Raw genomic sequence first — 20,856 nt, forward strand, 5'->3', positions numbered from 1 at the left:
AAATAATTAAGCCAAATGTATATATCGCTTATTCCTGATTCTATGCTAGGGTTCGTGCAGATATCCAAAGGTTTGCGACGTTCAGTAATGAGACTGATGAGGTCAAAATTCATTAATAAGCAACTGTTTTGATAAGATATTTTCATATCTGAAGTGTTATATTCAGGAAATTGAAACTCTAAACATGTTCCCGTGGTACCCGGACTTCCTAGTTAATTAAAGTTACATGTTTAGTTTAATCGCTAAATTAAATGACACAGAATTGATTTGATAATATACAGTCTTCTTTAATGATAGTAAACGACACGACACTCATTCAAGGGTTTTTCTTTATTTTTACTATTGTCTACATTTTAGAATAATGAATGATGAAGACATCAAAACTATGAAAAAACACATATGTAATCATGTAGCAACCAAAAAAGTGTTAAAACAAATCAAAATGTATGTTACCTTTGAGATTCAACATAGCCACCCTTTACAATGATGACAGCTTTGCACACTATTGGCATTCTCTCAACCAGCTTCATGGGATAGTCACCTGGAATGCATTTCAATTAACAGGTGTGCCTTGTTAAAAGTGAATTTGTGGAATTTCTTTCCTTCTTAATGCATTTGAACCAATCAGCTGTGTTGTGACAAGGTAGGGGGGTATAGAGAAGATGGCCCTATTTGGTAAAAGACCAAAGTCCAAATTATGGCAAGAACAGCTCAAATAAGCAAAGAACGACCGTTCATCATTACTTTAAGACATGAAGGTCAGTCAATTCGGCACATTTCAAGAACTTTTCAAGTTTCTTCAAGTGCAGTCGCAAAAACCATCAAGCCCTATGATGAAACTGGCTCTCATGAGGACCGCCACAGGAAAGAAAGACCCAGAGTTTACATCTGCTTCAAAGGATAGGTTCATTAGAGTTGCCAGCCTCAGAAATCGCAGCCCAAATAAATGCTTCACAGAGTTCAAGTAACAGACTCATCTCAACATCAACTGTTCAGAGGAGACTGTGTGAATCAGACCTTCATGGTTGAATTGCTGCAAAGAAACCACTACTAAAGGACACCAATAAGAAGACTTTTGGGCCAAGAAACACAAAAAAAAATGGACATTAGACCGGTGGAAATCTGTCCGTCTTCGTGAGACAGAGTAGGTGAACGGATGATCTCCACATGAGTGGTTCCCACGTAAAGCATGGAGGAGGTGGTGTGATGGTGCTTTGCTGGTGACACTGTATGTGATTTATTTTGAATTCAAGGCACACTTAACCAGCATGGCTAGCACAGCATTCTGCAGCGATAAGCCATCACATCTGGTTTGCGCTTAGTGGGACTATCATTTGTTTTTCCAAAAGGATAATGATCCAACACACCTCCAGGCTGCATAACGGCTATTTGACCAAGAAGGAAAGTGTTGGAATGCTACATCAGATAACCTTACCTCCACAATCACCTGACGTCAACGCAATTGAGACGGTTTGGGATGAGTTGGACCGCAGAGTGAAGGAAAAACAGCCAACAAGTGCTCAGCATATGTGGGATCCCCTTCAAGACTGCTGGAAAAGCATTTCAGTTGAAGCTTCCATATGTGTTATTTCATAGTTGATGTCTTCACTATAATTCTACAATGTAGAAAATAGTCTAAATAAATAAAACACTTGAATGAGTAGGCATGTCCAGACTTTTGATTGGTACTGTATATATTTTTAAAACAAATTCATTTCAAGAGATCCGGTCTGTGTTTGCGCTGGTGTGACTTCAGATGGTCCAGTTGTTTGAAGCGGAGTCCACATACAGCGCAGCAGTACGGTCTCTCCCCAGTGTGGATACGCTGGTGCACCTTCAAATTGTCTGCCCGTGTGAAGCGCTTGTCACACATAGTGCAGCGGTGAGGTTTCTCCTGTGTGTGAATGCGCTGATGCAGCTTGAGGTTCCAGAGCCGATTGAACTTGTTCCCACAGATGGAGCAGCAGTAGGGCTTGTCTGTGGTCTGGCTGCACTTGTGCCTCTTCAGGTCGGAGAAGGAGGTGAAGCCCTTGCCGCAGTGGCTGCAGAGGTGGAGTCCCTCTGCCTGGTGGACCCGCTGGTGGACCTTGAGGTTGCAGGCCTGGGTGAAGGTCTTACCGCACTGGGTGCGCGAGTATTGAGGTCCAGACCCTGACTCTGTGCTCAACCCTCTACCCATTTCGTGTTTCTGCTTATGGGCCTTGAGAGAAACGGAGTCTGGGAAGGTCTTGGTGCATTGATTGCAGGCATGACACCTCCCCCCCTCCTCTCACTCTTCCTGTTACCTGCTCTTGTGAACGATCTCTGAGGTTTAAAGAGAGTCCAAAGTCGTCAGCGGCATCATACAGGCTCTCTGTGTTGTTGTTGTGGGCTGAGCTTCCAGAGTGGATGGAGGTTAGCACCCTGTGGCCGGCTCTACTACCCAACTCCGGCACACCGTGTTCGGGGTACAAGACACTGGAGTCCTGCAGGTACCCCTCCTCGTTTATCAACAGGCAGTTCCGTTCTCCCACCTCTGGGTGGGGGGATGGCGTTGGCGACGCCACCTGCTCCCTCTGGCTCTGATGGGGGTCAGGCATGTGGGAGCGATGGTGATGGTCTGCCCCCTCAGACCCTCCCAGGTCCACCTGGTAGTGACCCACAGCTCCGTAGCTCATCGCCCCCAGACGAGACGGAGAACCAGGAAACCTATCCAGCCCTTCTATGTCTGCAAGATGGCCGCCACCACCACTTCCATCGCAACCAGACTTCTCAAAGCCGCCCACCAGTTCCTTCATGCTGTAACGAGGCGGTAGAGGGGGTCGGTGGGGTCCCCTGCGTCTCCCTCGGGGCCCGGAGGTTTAGGCTCCTGGTCTAGAACAGATCCCCAGTCAGCCTGGCACTGCTGCAGTGCTTGCTCACTGAAACTCTTACTGGGCCCAGAGACGTCCGAACCGTCGGCCCCTGAAGAACACAGGAGACATGAGGCATTGGCAATAGTAGAAACGGTAGTAGAGTAACTAACGCTCAATTTGAACTTAAAGTTTCAAGTTGACTTGTTATAATACCAATGACAACATATTAGAAGCTACTCTCCTTATCATTCTCATCATCATAAAGGTTGGCTATTGTCTGTTATGTTTGTTGTAAACTCCTCAACTCACCGTCCAGGCAGAACTCCCATCTCTCCCGTAGCTCAGTGTTGTGGAGAGGCTCCTCTTTCAGCAGACTGTCCAGCTTCTGACCTCCAACCTCTGTGGACTGGATGAGGAAATGAATGAGTCGATTCTGACTAAATGATGGATAAACTGACAGTGACTGAACAGAGCTGACATGATGGTCCCCTATTCTTCCTGACAATCAGTTCTAATCTGTTCTGTACAATATAGTTCTGAACGAACATTCCGTTACACAGGTGTTTAGTCCCCTACCTACCTCAGAGATTCTCCTAGGGCTGGTGGCCTCAGCCTCCATGTGTTTAGTCAGTCCCCTACCTACCTCAGAGATTCTCCTAGGGCTGGTGGCCTCAGCCTCCTCCAGGTCATGGAAGGTTGTTTCCCCGGCCACACCCCCACAGCTGCTCCACTCCTCCCCTGATACCTTCTCTTGCTTCAGGCCACAACCCCTCTCCACACCTGGCCACAGGTAAACAAAGAGAACATTTAATTTCAAGTAAAAGGAAAGGGCCTAGATTGAAACAACAGACTGAGCAGATCAGAGTGCGATGACGGGTAAGTGTAAAAATGTCTCCTGAATAGAAACCAAGTAAAAGTTCCTATAAATGTACTTGTTATTTTGAGAACCAGACCAGGGTGAAGCAGGCGCTCTGACGTTGAGCCAGACCAGGGTGAAGCAGGCGCTCTGTTATTTTGAGCCAGACCAGACCAGGGGTGAAGCAGGCGCTCTGACGTTGAGCCAGACCAGGGTGAAGCAGGCGCTCTGACGTTGAGCCAGACCAGGGTGAAGCAGGCGCTCTGACGTTGAGCCAGACCAGGGTGAAGCAGCCGCTCTGACGTTGAGCCAGACCAGGGTGAAGCAGCCACTCTGACCTTGAGCCAGACCAGGGTGAAGCAGGCGCTCTGACCTTGAGCCAGACCAGGGTGAAGCAGGCGCTCTGACCTTGAGCCAGACCAGGGTGAAGCAGCCGCTCTGACGTTGAACCAGACCAGGGTGAAGCAGCCGCTCTGACGTTGAGCCAGACCAGGGTGAAGCAGGCGCTCTGAAGTTGAGCCAGACCAGGGTGAAGCAGGCGCTCTGAAGTTGAGCCAGACCAGGGTGAAGCAGGCGCTCTGAAGTTGAGCCAGACCAGGGTGAAGCAGGCGCTCTGAAGTTGAGCCAGACCAGGGTGAAGTACCTGTGACTACAGGTGTGGTAGACATTCAGAGATGATTTTGGACCGGTAGGAGCGGCCGTAGGCAGGGGGCGCTGCACATCACACGTTTCAACGCGTGTCGTGCTTTGCTCTCTGGAGCAGGACACCACTCAAAGGAGTGACCGGTAGAGGTGGATCAGATGAAAAGGAATACTCCTAGTATTTGTGACGCCCGCCGTTTGGTGAGTTGTAGACTCGGTGGCAATGGTGAAAGAGTTTCTACCTGATAAAGGTTATATTTGATATTCTGTGAGGGCCCATGTTCCGAACATGCTATGGTGCTTTAGGTGTCAAGGATTTGGACATTGCAGCAGTGTGTAGAAGGGACCGTCCACAATCTCAGAAGTGTGCAGGAGGGTGTAGTCAGACAGTGTAACAAAGAGATAGAGAAACACTGTGTGTCAACTCTGGGGACACCCATGCAGCTGGGGATCCCAAGTGCCCTGTGAGAGAGAAGGGTTGAGATTGCGAGAGTTCGAAAGGGACAAAATGTTCCCTATGCTGAGGGAGAGTAGAGGTTAGCCCAAGGATACACCCCCCCCCCCCCAAATCTGCAATCTGCACTCTTACCTGCGAACGGCAGCAATCTAGTCTGCCGGAAAAACACACAAAGAAGAAGTTGTAAAAGGAAAGGAAAGAAACATTGTGGCTAATGGAGTCTTCTCACATCAGATAAAGGAAAGGATACGTGTTTATTAAGATGCCACCACCAATTCAACTGTCTGGTCAGTGATCACCAAATGATGGATGCTAAACATTACAGCAGCCCCACTAGTGACTCCTTCATATATACACTGAAAGTACAAAACATTAGGAACACCTGATCCTTCTACGACCAGGTGATTTTCCATACTTACAAAAAACATATTTCGCTCAAATTTTGTGAACAAATTTGTTTACGGTCGCTGATAGTGAGCATTTCCACCTGACAGGTGTGGCATATCAAGAAGCTGATTAAACAGCATGATCATTACATAAGTGCACATTGTGTTGGGGACAATAAAAGGCCACTAAAATGTGGAGTTTTGTCACACTACGCCACAGATTGGCATGCCAGGAATGTCCACCAGAGCTGTCGCCAGATAAATGTAATGTTAATTTCTCTACCACAAGCCATTTTTGAGAATTTGGCAGTACATCCAACTGGCCTCACAACCACAGACCAGGCACCCTGACAGCTGATGAAACTGTGGGTATGCACAACCGAAGAATTTCTGAACAAATTGTCAGAAACCATCTCAGGGAATCTCATCTGCGTGCTTGTCGTCCTCACCAGGGTCTGGTAACCGACTTCAGTGGGAAAATGCTCACATTCGATGGCCACTGGCAGACTGGAGAACCATACTCTCAACTGTACTGGGCAGATAGCAGACAGCGTGGATGTCGTTGTGTGGGCGAGCGTTTGGCTGATGTCAACGTTGTGAACAGAGTGCCCCATGGTGGCGGTGGGGTTATGGTATTGGCAGGCATAAGCTACGGACAACAAACACAATTGCATTTTATGGATGGCAATTTGAATGCAGAGATACCGTGATGATATTCCGAGGTCCATTGTTGCGCCATTCATCCGCTGCAGTCACCACATGTTTCAGCATGATAATGCTTGGCCCCATGTCGCAAGGATCTGTACACAATTACTGGAAGCTGAAAATATCCCAGTTCTTTCATGACCTGCACACTCAGATATGCCACCCATTAAGCATGTTTGGGATGCTCTGGATCGGCGTGTGTACGACATTGTGTTCCATTTCCCACCAATATTCTGAAAATTTGCGCAGCCATTTTCTGAGGAGTGGGACAACATTCCACAGGCCACAATCAACAGCCTGATTAACTCTATGTGAAGGAGGAGTATCGCACTGCATGAGGCAAATGATGGTCACACCAGATACTGACTGGTTTTCTGATCCATGCCCCTACCTTTTTATAATGATATCTGTTACCAACAGATGCATATCTGTATTCCCAGTCATGTGAAATCCATAGATTAGTGCCTAATGAATTGATTTCAATTGACGGATTTCCTTATGTTTACTGTAACTCAGAAATAACTTTGAAATTGTTGCAGGTTGCGTTTATATTTTTGTTGAGTAGATATGTCTTTAAAAGTCTCTCAATCCTCACCTGTCTGTGAGGTTCCAGAGCTTGTCTCCACGTCAGCTCTCCCACAATCCGCACACTTCCCCCGCTGGCCTCCCTCTCTATCCCTCTCCTTGCGACTGTTCTCCGACCACTGCAGCCGCTTCTTCAGCGACTCGACCTGCTCCCGGCTCCGGAACACCTCTTCCAGGAAACTATCCTCCACCAGCCTAGTGATCTCGTATATGGCTGACTTTAGGACCGTCTCCATGACTCCGGAGAGCTGAGACTGGAAGGTTACGATGGCTTCAGACATCATAGCAAACTGTCTATGTGTAGCTAGCTACAGTTATGAGATCGTAAAGTTTACCTACTTTTGTTCAGGTTGGTCAGTGTTACGATCCAGTCTATCAAAATGATATGAAGCTAGCTAATTAGCTAACCTTAGCAGAAAATATACTGGTAACTAAACCGCTTTTGCCTCCGCCAATAACTGTCCTATTGCAATTGTTTTACCATTTTGAGATATAAGCTGTAGTACTTACTGTATATGAGGCTATTCTAATACATATAAATACCAGATGTATTGAGAGAAAGTAAGGCTATGGTAGTTGGCATGCTACTTAGCTAGACAGGCAACACAAAAAGCATCCATTAAAAACAGTCGAACTTCCGGAAACAAACCAACGGGTTGGGTAGTGGGACAATCTACATCGGAACGCTCTTTACTGGAGTAAAGACAACCTTTATTTAAGCAATAGCTTTGTATGTTACACGTCTACTGTTATTGACGTTCAAAATATAATTCAGATATGATTATATATTAGGATACAGACACTTACAGTTTTTATTGTATACATTGTAATATATATTATTATATTATTACATCACACGAACATTGATTTTGTACAAACAATATACAAATATCATATACTGTGGACAGTTCTTTGACAAATTGCTATTTATACCTTTCAGGGATGATAAATAATATTCTAAATAGATTAGAAAAATATTGAAACGTTTTATTAAACTTATTTTAATGGAATTTTCCCAATAAAATGAAAAAAATAAAATGAATGTCTTGACAGTCACTTCGCATGTATGTAAAATAAAAAAAGATAACATTTGGTAATGCTTACAGGTTTACCCATTTTATCGCTAATGTATATTTTCATATCTGCCAAAAATATTTCGCTATGAAAACAATCAGAAAATAAATGCCCTATAGTCTAATTTTCCAATTCACAAAAGCTACACTTATTTTCTACATTAATTGCATATTTAGAAATAAGAATATTACAATGATAACATCTGTAAAGAATCTTGTAAGAAACGTCTCTTAGTTATTTTTGATAACTAATAAAGTATGTGGATTATGTGAAATGGGAACACGGAAAAATACGACGTCAATTCATGCCGTCAGTGATCTTCAGGTCAGAGCTCTATAAAGAGGCCGGAGTTGGAATTCCGAGTTGAATGACCGTTCACATCGATTTTTCAAAGTCGGAGCTAGTTTTTTTATTTCTTCTTCGATGAGGTTTAACAGCCGGTTGGCATCCAATATGCTGCATTACCGCCACTTACTAGACTGGAGTACAACTCCTTTATACTTTGCTTGAAAATAACAGTAAAAAACAACCCTACTCCACTATTTAAATATATTTAGTCCTACCTCATGCCAACAACCTGAAAGAGACATTACCACTTAACACACCCTGTAACTCTTCTGATGGCAAGTCTCTCACACCCAAATACCTCTCTGCAGCTGCCACCACAAACTCAATTGTCTGCGACTTACGTTCCATCCCTGCAGTACAGTTGATAACCATTGCTACAAATGCTAAAAATCCAATCTTACTGAAACATATATCACTTGTTGGTTTATCCCTCTGTACTGGTACAGATCTACTAGTCACACCACTCCTCTCAGGACCCCTCCCTCTGTACTGGTACAGATCTACTAGTCACACCACTCCTCTCAGGACCCCTCCCCCTTGATCCATCTTCCTCTACTTTCTTCACTGCCTCAGCATACGACAACTTCTGCACTGCTCTAACCCTGGAAACCTCAACCTGCCTCTCACGAACGGGACATTTCTGATCCCCAGCTCCCCAATGCTACACATTCCTTTGTCTCATGCCCTTCTGCACACTTCTCACACCTAGGACCCTCCCTCCTACACACTGCTGCCACATGCCCTTCTGCACACTTCTCACACCTAGGACCCTCCCTCCTACACACTGCTGTCTCATGCCCTTCTGCACACTTCTCACACCTAGGACCCTCCCTCCTACACACTGCTGTCTCATGCCCTTCTGCACACTTCTCACACCTAGGACCCTCCCTCCTACACACTGCTGCCACATGCCCTTCTAAACATGTATACATACATACATACATACATATTGTTCTTGATTTCTCAAGGGGACGCCATTTAACCGGCTGTCACAATATCCGTACAATCAGCACAAACCCCTCGGGATGTAGCGCTCAACAGTACATCCCACTGAAAATGCAGCTGCTTCGTCATGACGTTATTCTTTATCAAAAGCTACCGCGACACTTTTCAATTTCAAATAAGCGCGCGCTCCCTCAAAAACGCCCCCACTACTCTAGTCTCTCTACCCCCACCTGTTTTTTTTTTCTCCCAAATTATCTGTTATTTTCAAAGCACTGAAGTCCCCAGTTGTATTTTAACGAGCCAATAGTCCACGCACGCTGCCAAATGAAGATGACTTTGAGAAATTGTTGCAGGGGTAAACATCCTGTTTATAATTTCTCTGACTAAATTGTTGTTACATTTCCTATCTAATATATCGACGCTATTAATTTCTACATGATCACCAATGAAAAGCTTGATCGATCCTTCAGTAAATTGACAGAAAAATCTACACTGAAGCGGTTTATCCCGCCCACCACTCATAACGTCACACTATGCATTGTGCGCAGAGTTCCATTGCATTCTTGTACATAACATCCATTTAATTATTAAATTGTTTGTCGCTGAGGCAGATTTGTTCCCCATCATTCACAGACGAACATATTGGCCGTGTTCGAGAGGATCAAAACTGCGAGTATCATGGATACATTTTCTGACTAATCTACAAATCATAATTAGTCGTTATTTATGATGTAAGGTGGTTTGTGGAACACGGCTATGTGAGCTGCTCCCCCCTGAGTGCTAGTGCGCATGTGATGTTGGTCTGTATAAACCGGATGCAAACGGACAACCCGGATATGGACCGTCCATGAGTCGGCGTATGCGAACGTGGGTAATTACCTAAAAACAGCGATCGGCCATCTTGCACTCAGTCTCCATTTAATATCATACCTCAGTGGTCCACAGTGGAAAGAGAAACCATGATGTCACGGACATAGGCCGCAAATTCTGATCAATCCTCTACATTACATTGGAAATAATAATCGCACGTGTGGGGTGAAGCTGGTTGCCGCCAACATGTCGAAAGAATGTTTTCAAACCCAGTTCGCCTTTGTTATGGAGAGTGTATTGAATACTGCAGTCACCGAGACAACGAAACTTTTTGAAAAAACTATTGAGGAACTGCGAGCCGAAATATCTAGAATAAAACAAGAGAACGAGGACCTCAAAACGAGGCTTCGATCCCTCGAAAATGTGAAGAAATCGACGGGTGAAAGTGAAAGACAAACCGCAGAGCCTGGACCGAGTCAAAGAACATCACGTATCGGCAAACGTGACATTGGTATCCAATGCGGTGAGTAGAAAACGGGTGTATTCATTCCGCCACACAATTGTATCATGGTTTTACAACAAACTAGTTTCTATTTGACAAATTCAGGTAGTTCCCGCCCCGTTTGTTTCCGAAACATTTTGCTACAGAATCAGCGGAATGAGTACGCTCCTGGACTAGTTAGCAAAGCTAACTTCAAATTAGCAAACATCCTAATAGCCTAGATATTTAGCTGAGCATGAAGGCTCAACGCTGAGAATATTTCCTCAAACTGCTTAATGTATACGTTTAATTTGTATACACCTTTTTTGGAACGTAACCAGTAAACTCTACATCAGGCTGATAGCTTCCCTGGAGAACTCAACATGTCAGGTGTATGTTACAAATGAAGCCAAGTCAGTGTATGGAGAAGTTGGAGGCGAAACTAGCCAGACTCTTCAGATGATGTGGGCTGCTTGGCCTGGATAAAGGCGAGAAGCCACGGGCGGTACAGGGGGGAGGCGACTCCAAGTAGATAATCACGTAATAATAAGGAATTCCCCTCGACAACAAATGGGTGGAACCCGACATTCGTCCCTACTGATCACTACTGTGTTGTTCGATGTACATGTAGCCAGGTCAAAAATCCCGACCTACGGTTCACAAGGGGCGGCAGGTAGCCTAGCGTTGAGCATTGGGCCAGGAACAGAAATGTCGCTGTACAGTTCACACGGGGCGACAAAGAGCGTTAGACCAGGAACCGACATGTCGCTGATTCAAATCCCCGACCCTGCAAAGTGTCACAAATCTACCGTTTTTATTTTCTTCTGCCCTTGACCAAGGCGCGGTTGATGTGGATTTAAGCCTGCAGCGCTGATTCTGAGGGGTTGGGTTAAATGCGGAAGAGACATTTCAGTTGCGCAACAGACCCCCTTTTGCTTCCCTCTCCTGTTCCCAATGCTCTCACATGGGGACATGGAGTTTCTGACAAAGCCCTGTGGCTTCAGGCTGGTCGTTGTGGGGGGACACGGTGTCCAAGTCGGTTACACATAGCTGTGTGTGTGGGTCAGACGTTTAACTTGTTTAGTTCTGTCCGCTTGGAACTCCACTCACTGCTTGCAGCTGTATAGTCCGTTTTGGTCTTGTTGGTCTCGGCTGACATTATAATAAAAAATAGACCAGATCCTGTCATTTCCAAATGGGAACAAATGAATCAGAGTGGGCAGAACAAGCAAGGAGGACTGCAGAGCCTTGCACCAGCTAGTGAGATCCTATAGAGTCCCACAGTGGAGGTGTCAATGATGGACTGGCCATCTGGAGCACCAGGAGTTTTCCCAGTGGGTCCGCTTGGCAGTTGGGGCCGATGCAACGTAGAATATAAATAACCCCAGCCCCTGCTTCAATAAAAGTAACAAAGTGATGTGTGTCTGACTGGCCCAGGGGAGTGGGCTGCCGGCCCTCTGCCACTGTGGTTGGGTATTATATCTGTCAGCTTCTCTCTCCCAGCCAATTACTTTTGGTCCAGTCCATTCTAACTTTACCTGGGCCACGCCCCTTTCCCAACTCTGTTAAGTGACATTTGAATACATACTGTAGTGGAGTAGGATGGACAAACAGAGAACAAACGTAAAGGTGCTGAAAAGCGGAGAGAGAAGTGGTTGAAGTCCCTTTAGGCTGATGAAGCCAAATATTTACAAATAACAGATTATTCATTTGGCGCCGTTACCAGTCAATCATCTCAGCCTAGTTAGCCTGAAGGCACTGGCAGCACAGAGGAGAGAGAGCAGCCCATTGAGCCCAGTGATACCAGTTCAACTGTTAGGGTCGAACAGGGTTAGTCAGGGTTTTGCAGCTGAAGCGGTAAGACTGAAGACAATGGGGATAAGAAAAGCATGAGTCTGGGGACAGAGGCTCTCTAATCACTCTATCAAAGACTACAATAGATAACGTCATTACCACCATCCAACACACAACGCAGTTCACCATAGCAACTGAAACCCAGGAAGCTGGTGTGTTTTCAGCCCAGTTTGACACTACGCAGGACATTACAACACAAGATCAATGCTCTGTCAGAGTCAGATATGTAACGAACATCCTCCATGAGAGGCTTGTGGCTGTGGTGAAATGTGAGGCATCCATTGGACAATACTTTGTCCAGGCACTGAGTGAAGTACTGGAAAACATGAAGCTTGACATCAGCAAGTGCCTTGGCAATTCCACTGATGGAGCCTCCAGTAAGGTCAGTATAAAGGCTTCTCTGCCCGGCTCTCTGCAAAGTCCAACAATCAAGTGCATGTGTGGTGCTGTGCACACATTTTGAACCTTGTTTTGACAGACACAGCAGAAAGTGTCTTGGCAAGTGGGTCAGGTTTCTCTCATTAACAACATAGCTGTGTTCTTCTGTGAATCCTACCAGAGGATGAACATTTGGGAGAAGCAGAGCAAGGACCCAAGACAGACGTCTTGCCCCAATTGGAGAGACATGCGGGTGGGCTAAATACAGTGCCTTAAAGAAAGTCTCTGGAGCTTTTGGAAATCCAGATGAGGGTTGGTATGTTGATGTCCTTCTCACCATGCAAGATCAGAAAAACATCAACACTACTGAACGGGTCAAGGCACGGGGATACTTTGAGGGGTTGCTGAAGTATGAAACAATGCATCCAGCTCAGGTATTCCTCAGAATATTTCAGGTCACCTCACCAGTCTCAAAATATCTTCAAACAAGTGGAATGGACATTCTGTCTGCACATCGTATGGTTGTGTCTACAGAGGAGCAGCTGAAAGAAACGGCAAGACATTTTGAAAAAGTCAAGGCAGCTGCAGACACAGTTGTTCAGTGGGCCAACAGGAAGTTGCAGGAATGGGTTGGGAAAACAGAGCTGGAGTTAGAGACCACTCTGCCAATGAAAAGGGCTCGTAAAAGAAGAAAACCGTGCTCTGAGAGATGGCACAATGAGATATTTACTGGGGCAAGGAGGGCATACAGGAGTGGTGTACATAATCAAAGACTGGATACAGTTCTAGATGGCATCCATCAGCTATTTCTGAGTAATGGCACTTTGTATCCCGACATGGCTCTTCTGGACTCTAAACTTTAGTCAGCTAACATCCAGTGGCCTTCCACAGACAGCCCTTCAACAACTAAGCACATTTTGATCAAATCTGACAGCAGAGCAACAGTGGCCAATTTACAGAGTGAGCTCATGAGTCTGGCAGAACAGTGGACTCGGTTAAAACAATGGGGATTTGAAGAATACACAACCAGGACAATGGAGGATCATGGACCTGAATGAAATGAAGACGAGGTGGAGATGGTGAACAAGAGCTGTTCATCTGGCAGTGTGTTGCTACTGTATTCTTAGTCGGTACAACCTATTGACCGACGCATATCACATCCTGGGCCTTGCTTACGAGTTACTACTTCCCCTGTCAGTAACCCAGGTAGCCTGCGAGTGGAGCTTCTCTACTCTGAAATTCATCAACAGTAGGCTCAGGAGCACTCCATCTCAACAGCACCTGGAGGCTTTTACGCTTATGGCTACTGACTGAGATGTTTTAATGGCCCTGGACAGTGACCTGGTTATTGATGGCATTGCTGAGAGAAGTGAGCTGCTGCAGAAATTGCTAATTTAATGAGGTAGGAAATGTGTTTGGTTTTGTGACTTGCCTACTCACCAGTCTAATGTAATGAGGTAGGAAATATGTTTGGTTTTGTGACTTGCCTACTCATCAGTCTAATGTAATGAGGTAGGAAATATGTTTGGTTTTGTGACTTGCCTACTCACCAGTCTTAATGTAATGAGGTAGGAAATAGGTTTGGTTTTGTGACTTGCCTACTCACCAGTATTAATGTAATGAGGTAGGAAATATGTTTGGTTTTGTGACTTGCCTACTCATCAGTCTAATGTAATGAGGTAGGAAATAGGTTTGGTTTTGTGACTTGCCTACTCACCAGTATTAATGTAATGAGTTTGTTTTGTGAGGAAATATGTTTGGTTTTGTGACTTGCCTCATCAGTCTAATGTAATGAGGTAGGAAATATGTTTGGTTTTGTGACTTGCCTATCAGTCTAATGTAATGAGGTAGGAAATAGGTTTGGTTTTGTGACTTGCCTACTCACCAGTCTTAATGTAATGAGGTAGGAAATATGTTTGGTTTTGTGACTTGCCTACTCACCAGTCTAATGTAATGAGGTAGGAAATAGGTTTGGTTTTGTGACTTCTACTCACCAGTCTAATTTAATGAGGTAGGAAATAGGTTTGGTTTTGTGACTTCTACTCATCAGTCTAATTTAATGAGGTAGGAAATAGGTTTGGTTTTGTGACTTCTACTCACCAGTCTAATGTAATGAGGTAGGAAATAGGTTTGGTTTGTGACTTCTACTCACCAGTCTTTTCACCAACACACTTCATCCTGTGTTATTCATTTGAATGGTCAGATGGTTCCAGAGATTCTCGCCACCTTGCTGCCAGTGCCATTATGCCAATATGTGCTCCTTCCAGCCAGCCTCCTCATAAGAGCAACATGTTCCCCCTGTTCTATTTTTACATCTATTTTACTAAAGTTATTGTTATAAATATTGTTCAGTAATCTTGTTTACATAAAGTTTTTTGTTTCGGTGGTGGGGTTTTGGTGGTGGTGTGTTGCCAGTGGGGTTTTGGTGGGCTTGGTCTGAGTCAAAGTCCAGGGCCATTTTTCATTCCCAGTCCATCCCTGGGAGGTGTCGTCATACCCATAAAACCTAGCAGTCAAATAGAGAAATGTTTTCAATCATTTTTCACCATACATTTTTCCCCATAGGACTTTTAATAACTTAAAATAAGGCCTGTGTTTTGTCAGTCTTCGCTTGCTATTATGACAATTGAATTCAACAATACAAATAATGTTTTAAAATCAACGTTTGCTTTCAACAGCATTTCAAACAAAACATGTAACTGTTAACTATAGCCATTGAATTCTACTATGTCAATATACTGTGCATTAGAGGGAAATATAAACTCTCTATAGCACCCATCAAGCCAATCATAAAATAGTATTCAATAATGCCATGGAGAAATAAGAATTTGTCGGGCAGACAATGGAACTTTTTGGTAAAACAAATACACAAGATTCATTTAGATTTATCTGCTTATAACTTCTGAAATGTGATAGGCCCATGTTTTCATGAGCTGAAATAAAAGATCCCAGAAATGTTCCAATACACACAACTAATATTATTCTCAAATGTTGTGCCTAAACTGGTTTACATCCCTGTTAGTGAGCATTTCTCATTTGCCAAGACAATCCATCCACCTGAGAGGTGTGGCATATCAAGAAAATGATTATACAGCATGATCATCACACAGGTGCACCTTGTGCTGGGTACAATAAAGGCCACGCTAAAATGTGCAGTTTTGTCACAATGCCACAGGTGTCTCAGGTTTTGAAGGAGTGTGCAATTGGCATGCTGACTGCAGGAATGTCCACCAGAGCTGTTGCCAAAGAAGTGAATGTTAATTTCTCTACCATAAGCCACCTCCAACATTGTTATAGAAAATTTGGCAGTATGTCCAACTGAACACCACATATAACCATGCCAGCCCAGGACCGCCACATCCGGCTTCTTCACCTGTGGGATTGTCTGAGACCAGCTACCCGGACAGCTGAGAAATACTCCTCCGTTTCATGTCTGTAATAAAGCCCTTTTGTGGGGGGAAAACTAATTCTGATTTGCTGCAACCCTGTCAAGTCATGTGAAATCCATAGATGAGGGCCTAATGAATTTATTTCAACTGACTGATTTCCTTATAAACTGTAACTCACCTAAATCGTTGAAATTGTTGCATGTTGCGTTTTATATTTTTGTTCAGTGTGTGTAAAGATATTCATATACAAAATCACTTTAAATTAAATTAGTCCTTGACCATGTGACCCAGTCACCTCAAACCAACTTTGGATTGTTCAGAGGGTAGGGGCAAACAAAAAATAAATATATATATATTTTACCTTCATTTCGTTGTCACTTCTTTGGACTTCTAGTTTCAATGGCTCCTTGAACACCCATCAAAGGTCTACAGACTACAATATATCACAGAAAACTGGGGTTTGAGAAGTGTGGTCTATCGGTACGGTGTGTTGCAACACAATGTTCTGTCAGGCGTATGTCCTAACCACTCTCTCTCTCTCTCTCCCCTGATCTGGTATCTCCAGTCCTGACAGCGCATGCTTTGCCTCGGCCTGGGGAGCTGCACCGGCGGGAGGAGAACCAGGGGACAGAGCTGCACCGGGGGGCCTACGAAGGCGAGGGCAACCCACAGACTGCCTTAGTGCTGATCAAACAGGAGTTGGACTGGGTAAGACAGGCCCCACCTAGCCTGAGTCCCCGATCTGTTTGGGTCAGTGCTATCAAGGATCGTTGGGACGTCCCTGTCCTAAACCCCTACCTAACCATTTTACATTTCAACTTCAATGGGGTAGGGAAGTCCTAAAGATCCCGGATAGCATGGACCAATCTGTTTTCTGTCTTCCCAATTCATCCACCTCTCTGCTCAACCTATTGTTGTTGACCCCAGAGAAAAGGAAACACCTGTACACTGCACTTGCTGGAATCTTCTTATTTTTATTTAAACTTACGTACATGGGCCTAACAGCCTTTGTCAGAGTTTATGTTGACACTAATATAGCCTGTTGTTGTTGGCATTGTCCCCCCAGGAGGAAGACTATTCTGATGACTACATCCCTGGGTACATACTGCTGAAGAAGGAGGGGGGAGATCTCCCGACTCTGGTCCGCAGACAACCTCTCAGAGAGTTACCAGGCAGAGGTAGGAACTAGGGAAACCTGCCTCTGAATCACACATCTTATTACAATGTATTAAACAGTATTGGGATGAGAACCAGGCTCTAATAATATCTATAATAATCTCTCTTTTTTCTTTCTGTTTCTCCCTTTCAACTTTCCCTTCTACCTTTCTCTATCCTGTCAATCTCTCTCCCTCTGTAGCCCTGGTCCCACCTGGAGCCGTCAGAGCCCTGGTCAACCGTTACACCCAGGAAAGGCCTCCCACCACCCAGCCTACCTCAGCAGAGGCCCCTCTCCAGGGAGATCCAGACATCCAGGAGACCCCCCAGGCTCTCAGCCCATCCCAGCCCAGGACCAGAGAAGATACCAGTGCCAGTGCAGGCCAGGCCCCTGGAGCAGAACAGCAGTCACTTGTAATACCAACAGCAGAGTCCCCAACATTACACCAGACAGCATCTCCTCAATCAGCAGCCACTATCCAGTCTACAACAACTGTCCTGTCTACTGTAATGGCCCAGTCCACGGTAACTACTCTGTCAAAAGAAACTGTCCAGTCGACCACAGCGGTCCAGTCGACTGTAGCGGTGAAGTCGACAGCAGCATCGTCAGAGCGCCCGCCACCTGTCATCTCCGGGTTACCCAGAACCCCTCTTCAGAATACACAGCCCAGCCCCTACCCCCTCGTCCATCCCCATCTCCTCGACCAGCACAGTCCCACACAGACGTTCTACCTGTAGCTCGTCCAATAGCAGTGCCCTCAACACAACCAGCTAGGCCTACAGCTGTACCTGATGGACCACCGGCCGCACCACCAACACAACCAGCTAGGCCTACAGCTGTACCTGATGAACCACCGGCCACACCACCAACACAACCAGCTCGGCCTACAGCTGTACCTGATGGACCACCGGCCACACCACCAACACAACCAGCTCGGCCTACAGCTGTACCTGATGAACCACCGGCCACACCACCAACACAACCAGCTCGGCCTACAGCTGTACCTGATGGACCACCGGCCGCACCACCAACACAGACACAACCGCCTACAGTTTTGGAGAAGTCGGGTGTTGCCACGGCAACCCCGCCAACGCCTGTCCAGTCCGCTCCATCTCCTACTGAGTTGACAGAACCTGCCGGCCCTCCTGAGAAGCAGGTGTTGTTGGTCACTGAGCATGTGCAACACTCCTCCACCGTGCCCGGACCAAAGTCACCTTCTGTCCCAGAGACATCTTATGAAACCCCTCTACAGCTGTCAGCCCCTGCTGGAACCACACCCTCTGGCTGCTGTCAGATGTCTAAGACACAGTTTTTAGCTCAGTTGTCAGTAGTACCCAGAGTATGTGCTCCACCGAGGGTGGAGAAAGACCAGGAGGAGGAGGAAGATGAGGGGGAGAGGCTTTCCCCCTTCCCTGCCACATCTACGGAAACTGTGATGACAAGGTCTGTCGCTACGGAGACGATCCCCGCCAGCGAGAATAAGGAGGAGGTTATTGTCCAGGTAGGCGGCAAGCGAAAGTCAAGTCAACGTGAAGCGCTCCTCTCCGGTCTCCGCCTCCACTTAAGGCCCCGCACCCAGGACAGCATGCCTTCTCCAGTGGTTGCTAAGAAACCCAGAGGAGAGAGAACCGCCCCTCTAGACCACGACTACTCAAAGGTGATGGAGGACGGAGAAGAAAAGTCCAGGGAATCACACGTTGACCAGGATGTAGTAGAGGACACAGCTAACGGTGAGATGGCTGACGACAAGTCTAGTGGACAAGGAAGTAGTAACCACATCATCAGTGAGGAAGAGGGAGGAGCTAACACTGATGTGACCTCTCTGACCAGACAGTCACCTATTGTTGGAGGTGTGTCCAAATCCAAGAAGAGAAGCATGACCTGGGTGCAGGCTCAGAGACTATTGGCGCTAGCCCAGGCTAAGAGGAGTAGGTCAAAGGTCACCAAGGCCTCACAGAGAGGTCTGAGGTCAGAGCTAAGAGGCTTGGTCACACAGACACAGTTTCTGCCTTCCAACCCACAGCGCCGCCGGTCATACAGACCCAGCACACAAGCTGCCTCCAGCCCACGCCGCACCAGCCCTCGCCAGGTTACAGGGGACAACACAAACCCTCCTCCTGCCACCCCTCCTAACCCACAGCCTCACTCTTTCCAGGTCACTTCCACCACCCCTCGTCGCGGTAGACCTCGTTCTGCGGCCGTGGCGACTTTAAATTTGAAACGGTCTCCCTCCACCCCTCAACCTATCCCCTTCATTGTCACCGTCAGCCCTCGCTCTAACTTCAAAAAGTCCCCCAGTGCCCACGGACTTTCCAGCAGGCGCGCCGATGCCGCCAATCACAACCGATGTGGTCACCACCGGGACCGTTACAGCTCCAACAGTCTCCCCAGGCTCCACGGAAACGTCTCGCCAAGAACCAGTGTGCAGACTGCGGTCGTGTCCTGAGCAGCGCCGCTGCTTTAGAGAGTCACGCCTCCCTCCACTCAGGGAAGCGCCCGTTCGCCTGCTCCGCCTGCGGCAAGGACTTCCCCGACCTCAAGGGCCTCAACCGCCACGCCCGCGTCCACGGTGATCAGCGGGGCCACCAGTGTCCGGTGCGACAAGACCTTTGTCTACCGCTTCGGCCTGACTAAGCACGAGCAGGTGGTCCACAGCGGCGTGCGTCCGTTCATCTGCCCAATCTGTGACAAACGCTTAATTACACAGCGTGACCTGGAGGCTCATATCCGCGTTCACACTGGAGAGAAACCATTTGCCTGCTCCCTCTGTGTGAAGCGGTTCAAGAGGCGTGTGGAGCTGAATGTTCACCTGATGTGGCATAACGGGGAGAAGAGACACTGGTGCTCGTACTGCGGGAAGGGCTTTCTGGATTACAATAATCTGAAGAACCACAAACTGGTCCACACCGGAGAGAAACCCTATACCTGCTCCGAGTGTGGCAAGCGCTTCAAACAGACTGGCCATCTGAAGAAACACCTGAAGACTGTACACAAAGACCGATAGACGGCGGGGGAAAAATATTCAATGACACCCTATTCCTATATAGTGCACCTCTTTGGACCAGAAACAGTGTCAGGCCCTTGTAAAGTAGTGCACTAGATAGGGTGTCATAGGAGCTATTGAGGGGGGAATAGTTATCTCCATTTGCTGTGAATTCAAAACCCAGCCGTGTTAGTGTTTTAATGAGGCAGGGATCCCAATCTATTCTGACAGTGATTGGGAAGGACTTGTTATTTTATGTATTGATGAATTAAAAGTATCAAAGTTTTTGTTTTATAAACATTTGTTTCCGCTTTTGTTTAGAAGAATCATGCTACGAGAGAATGACGTAGTTAAGTGTAAAAAATGTGTTTACAAATTGTTTTATTTTAGTTGCGACGGAGTTGGTTATTTGTATTTGAAACATGAATTCTGGTTATTTGCTATAATTTGTTATTCATTAGAAAAGTTTGAAGCCTTAACAAGTTTAAATGTAGGTGTACGGTGTTCACATCATGGTGTTAATGTTCTGTGGTTTTGAACTACAATGAACAAAAATAAACGCAACATGTAAAATGTTGGTCCCGTGTTTCATGAGCTGAAATAAAAGAACCCACAAAAAGCGTATTTCTCTCAAATTAAACGCATGTTTCCATCCATGTTAGTGAACATTTCTCCTTTGCCAAGATAATCCATCCACCTGACAGGTGTGGCATAATTATTACACAAATGCACCTTGTGCTGGGGATAATGTCCAGTTTTGTCAAACAGTATCCCATGGTGGGGTTATGTTATGGGCAGGCATAAGCTAATTGCATTCTACCAATGGCTATTTCAATGCACAGAAAGACCATGATGAGATCCTGAGTCCCATTTTTTTTTTTTCTGTGACTAACACATGCATATATGTCTTCCCAGTCTTGAAATCCATAGATGAGGGTCCAATGAAATTAATTCAATAAAACTTACTTTAGTG

General features: G+C 46.0%; 3 protein-coding genes across 4 annotated transcripts; 1 reads left to right on the forward strand and 2 right to left on the reverse strand.

The window, feature by feature from the left end:
- Positions 1-1,583: 1,583 nt before the first annotated feature.
- LOC124013013 (zinc finger protein 239-like) lies at positions 1,584-2,257 on the reverse strand. Its single transcript, XM_046327119.1, has one exon. The coding sequence runs from the start codon at positions 2,177-2,179 to the stop codon at positions 1,712-1,714; it is 468 nt and encodes a 155-aa protein (XP_046183075.1). The 5' UTR covers positions 2,180-2,257; the 3' UTR covers positions 1,584-1,711.
- A 515-nt stretch (positions 2,258-2,772) lies between these two features.
- Positions 2,773-7,173, reverse strand: LOC124013012. 2 transcript variants are annotated; one of them, XM_046327117.1, is made up of 5 exons: positions 6,805-7,172; positions 6,476-6,719; positions 3,478-3,614; positions 3,144-3,240; positions 2,773-2,943 (listed from the first exon to the last, which is right to left on the reverse strand). In XM_046327117.1, the coding sequence occupies exons 2-5, from the start codon at positions 6,699-6,701 to the stop codon at positions 2,774-2,776; spliced, it is 630 nt and encodes a 209-aa protein (XP_046183073.1). In that variant the 5' UTR covers positions 6,702-6,719; positions 6,805-7,172; the 3' UTR covers position 2,773. The 2 variants fall into 2 exon arrangements, with proteins under 2 accessions (XP_046183073.1, XP_046183072.1); XM_046327116.1 differs by having other exon boundaries at positions 6,476-7,173.
- Positions 7,174-9,665: 2,492 nt separating this feature from the next.
- LOC124013251 lies at positions 9,666-17,637 on the forward strand. Its single transcript, XM_046327511.1, has 4 exons — positions 9,666-10,165; positions 16,310-16,452; positions 16,811-16,922; positions 17,102-17,637. The coding sequence occupies exons 1-4, from the start codon at positions 9,889-9,891 to the stop codon at positions 17,635-17,637; spliced, it is 1,068 nt and encodes a 355-aa protein (XP_046183467.1). The 5' UTR covers positions 9,666-9,888.
- Positions 17,638-20,856: the final 3,219 nt, after the last annotated feature.

The sequence above is a fragment of the Oncorhynchus gorbuscha genome, linkage group LG24 (assembly GCF_021184085.1).
Source record: "Oncorhynchus gorbuscha isolate QuinsamMale2020 ecotype Even-year linkage group LG24, OgorEven_v1.0, whole genome shotgun sequence".
In the NCBI taxonomy this organism is placed as follows: domain Eukaryota; kingdom Metazoa; phylum Chordata; class Actinopteri; order Salmoniformes; family Salmonidae; genus Oncorhynchus; species Oncorhynchus gorbuscha.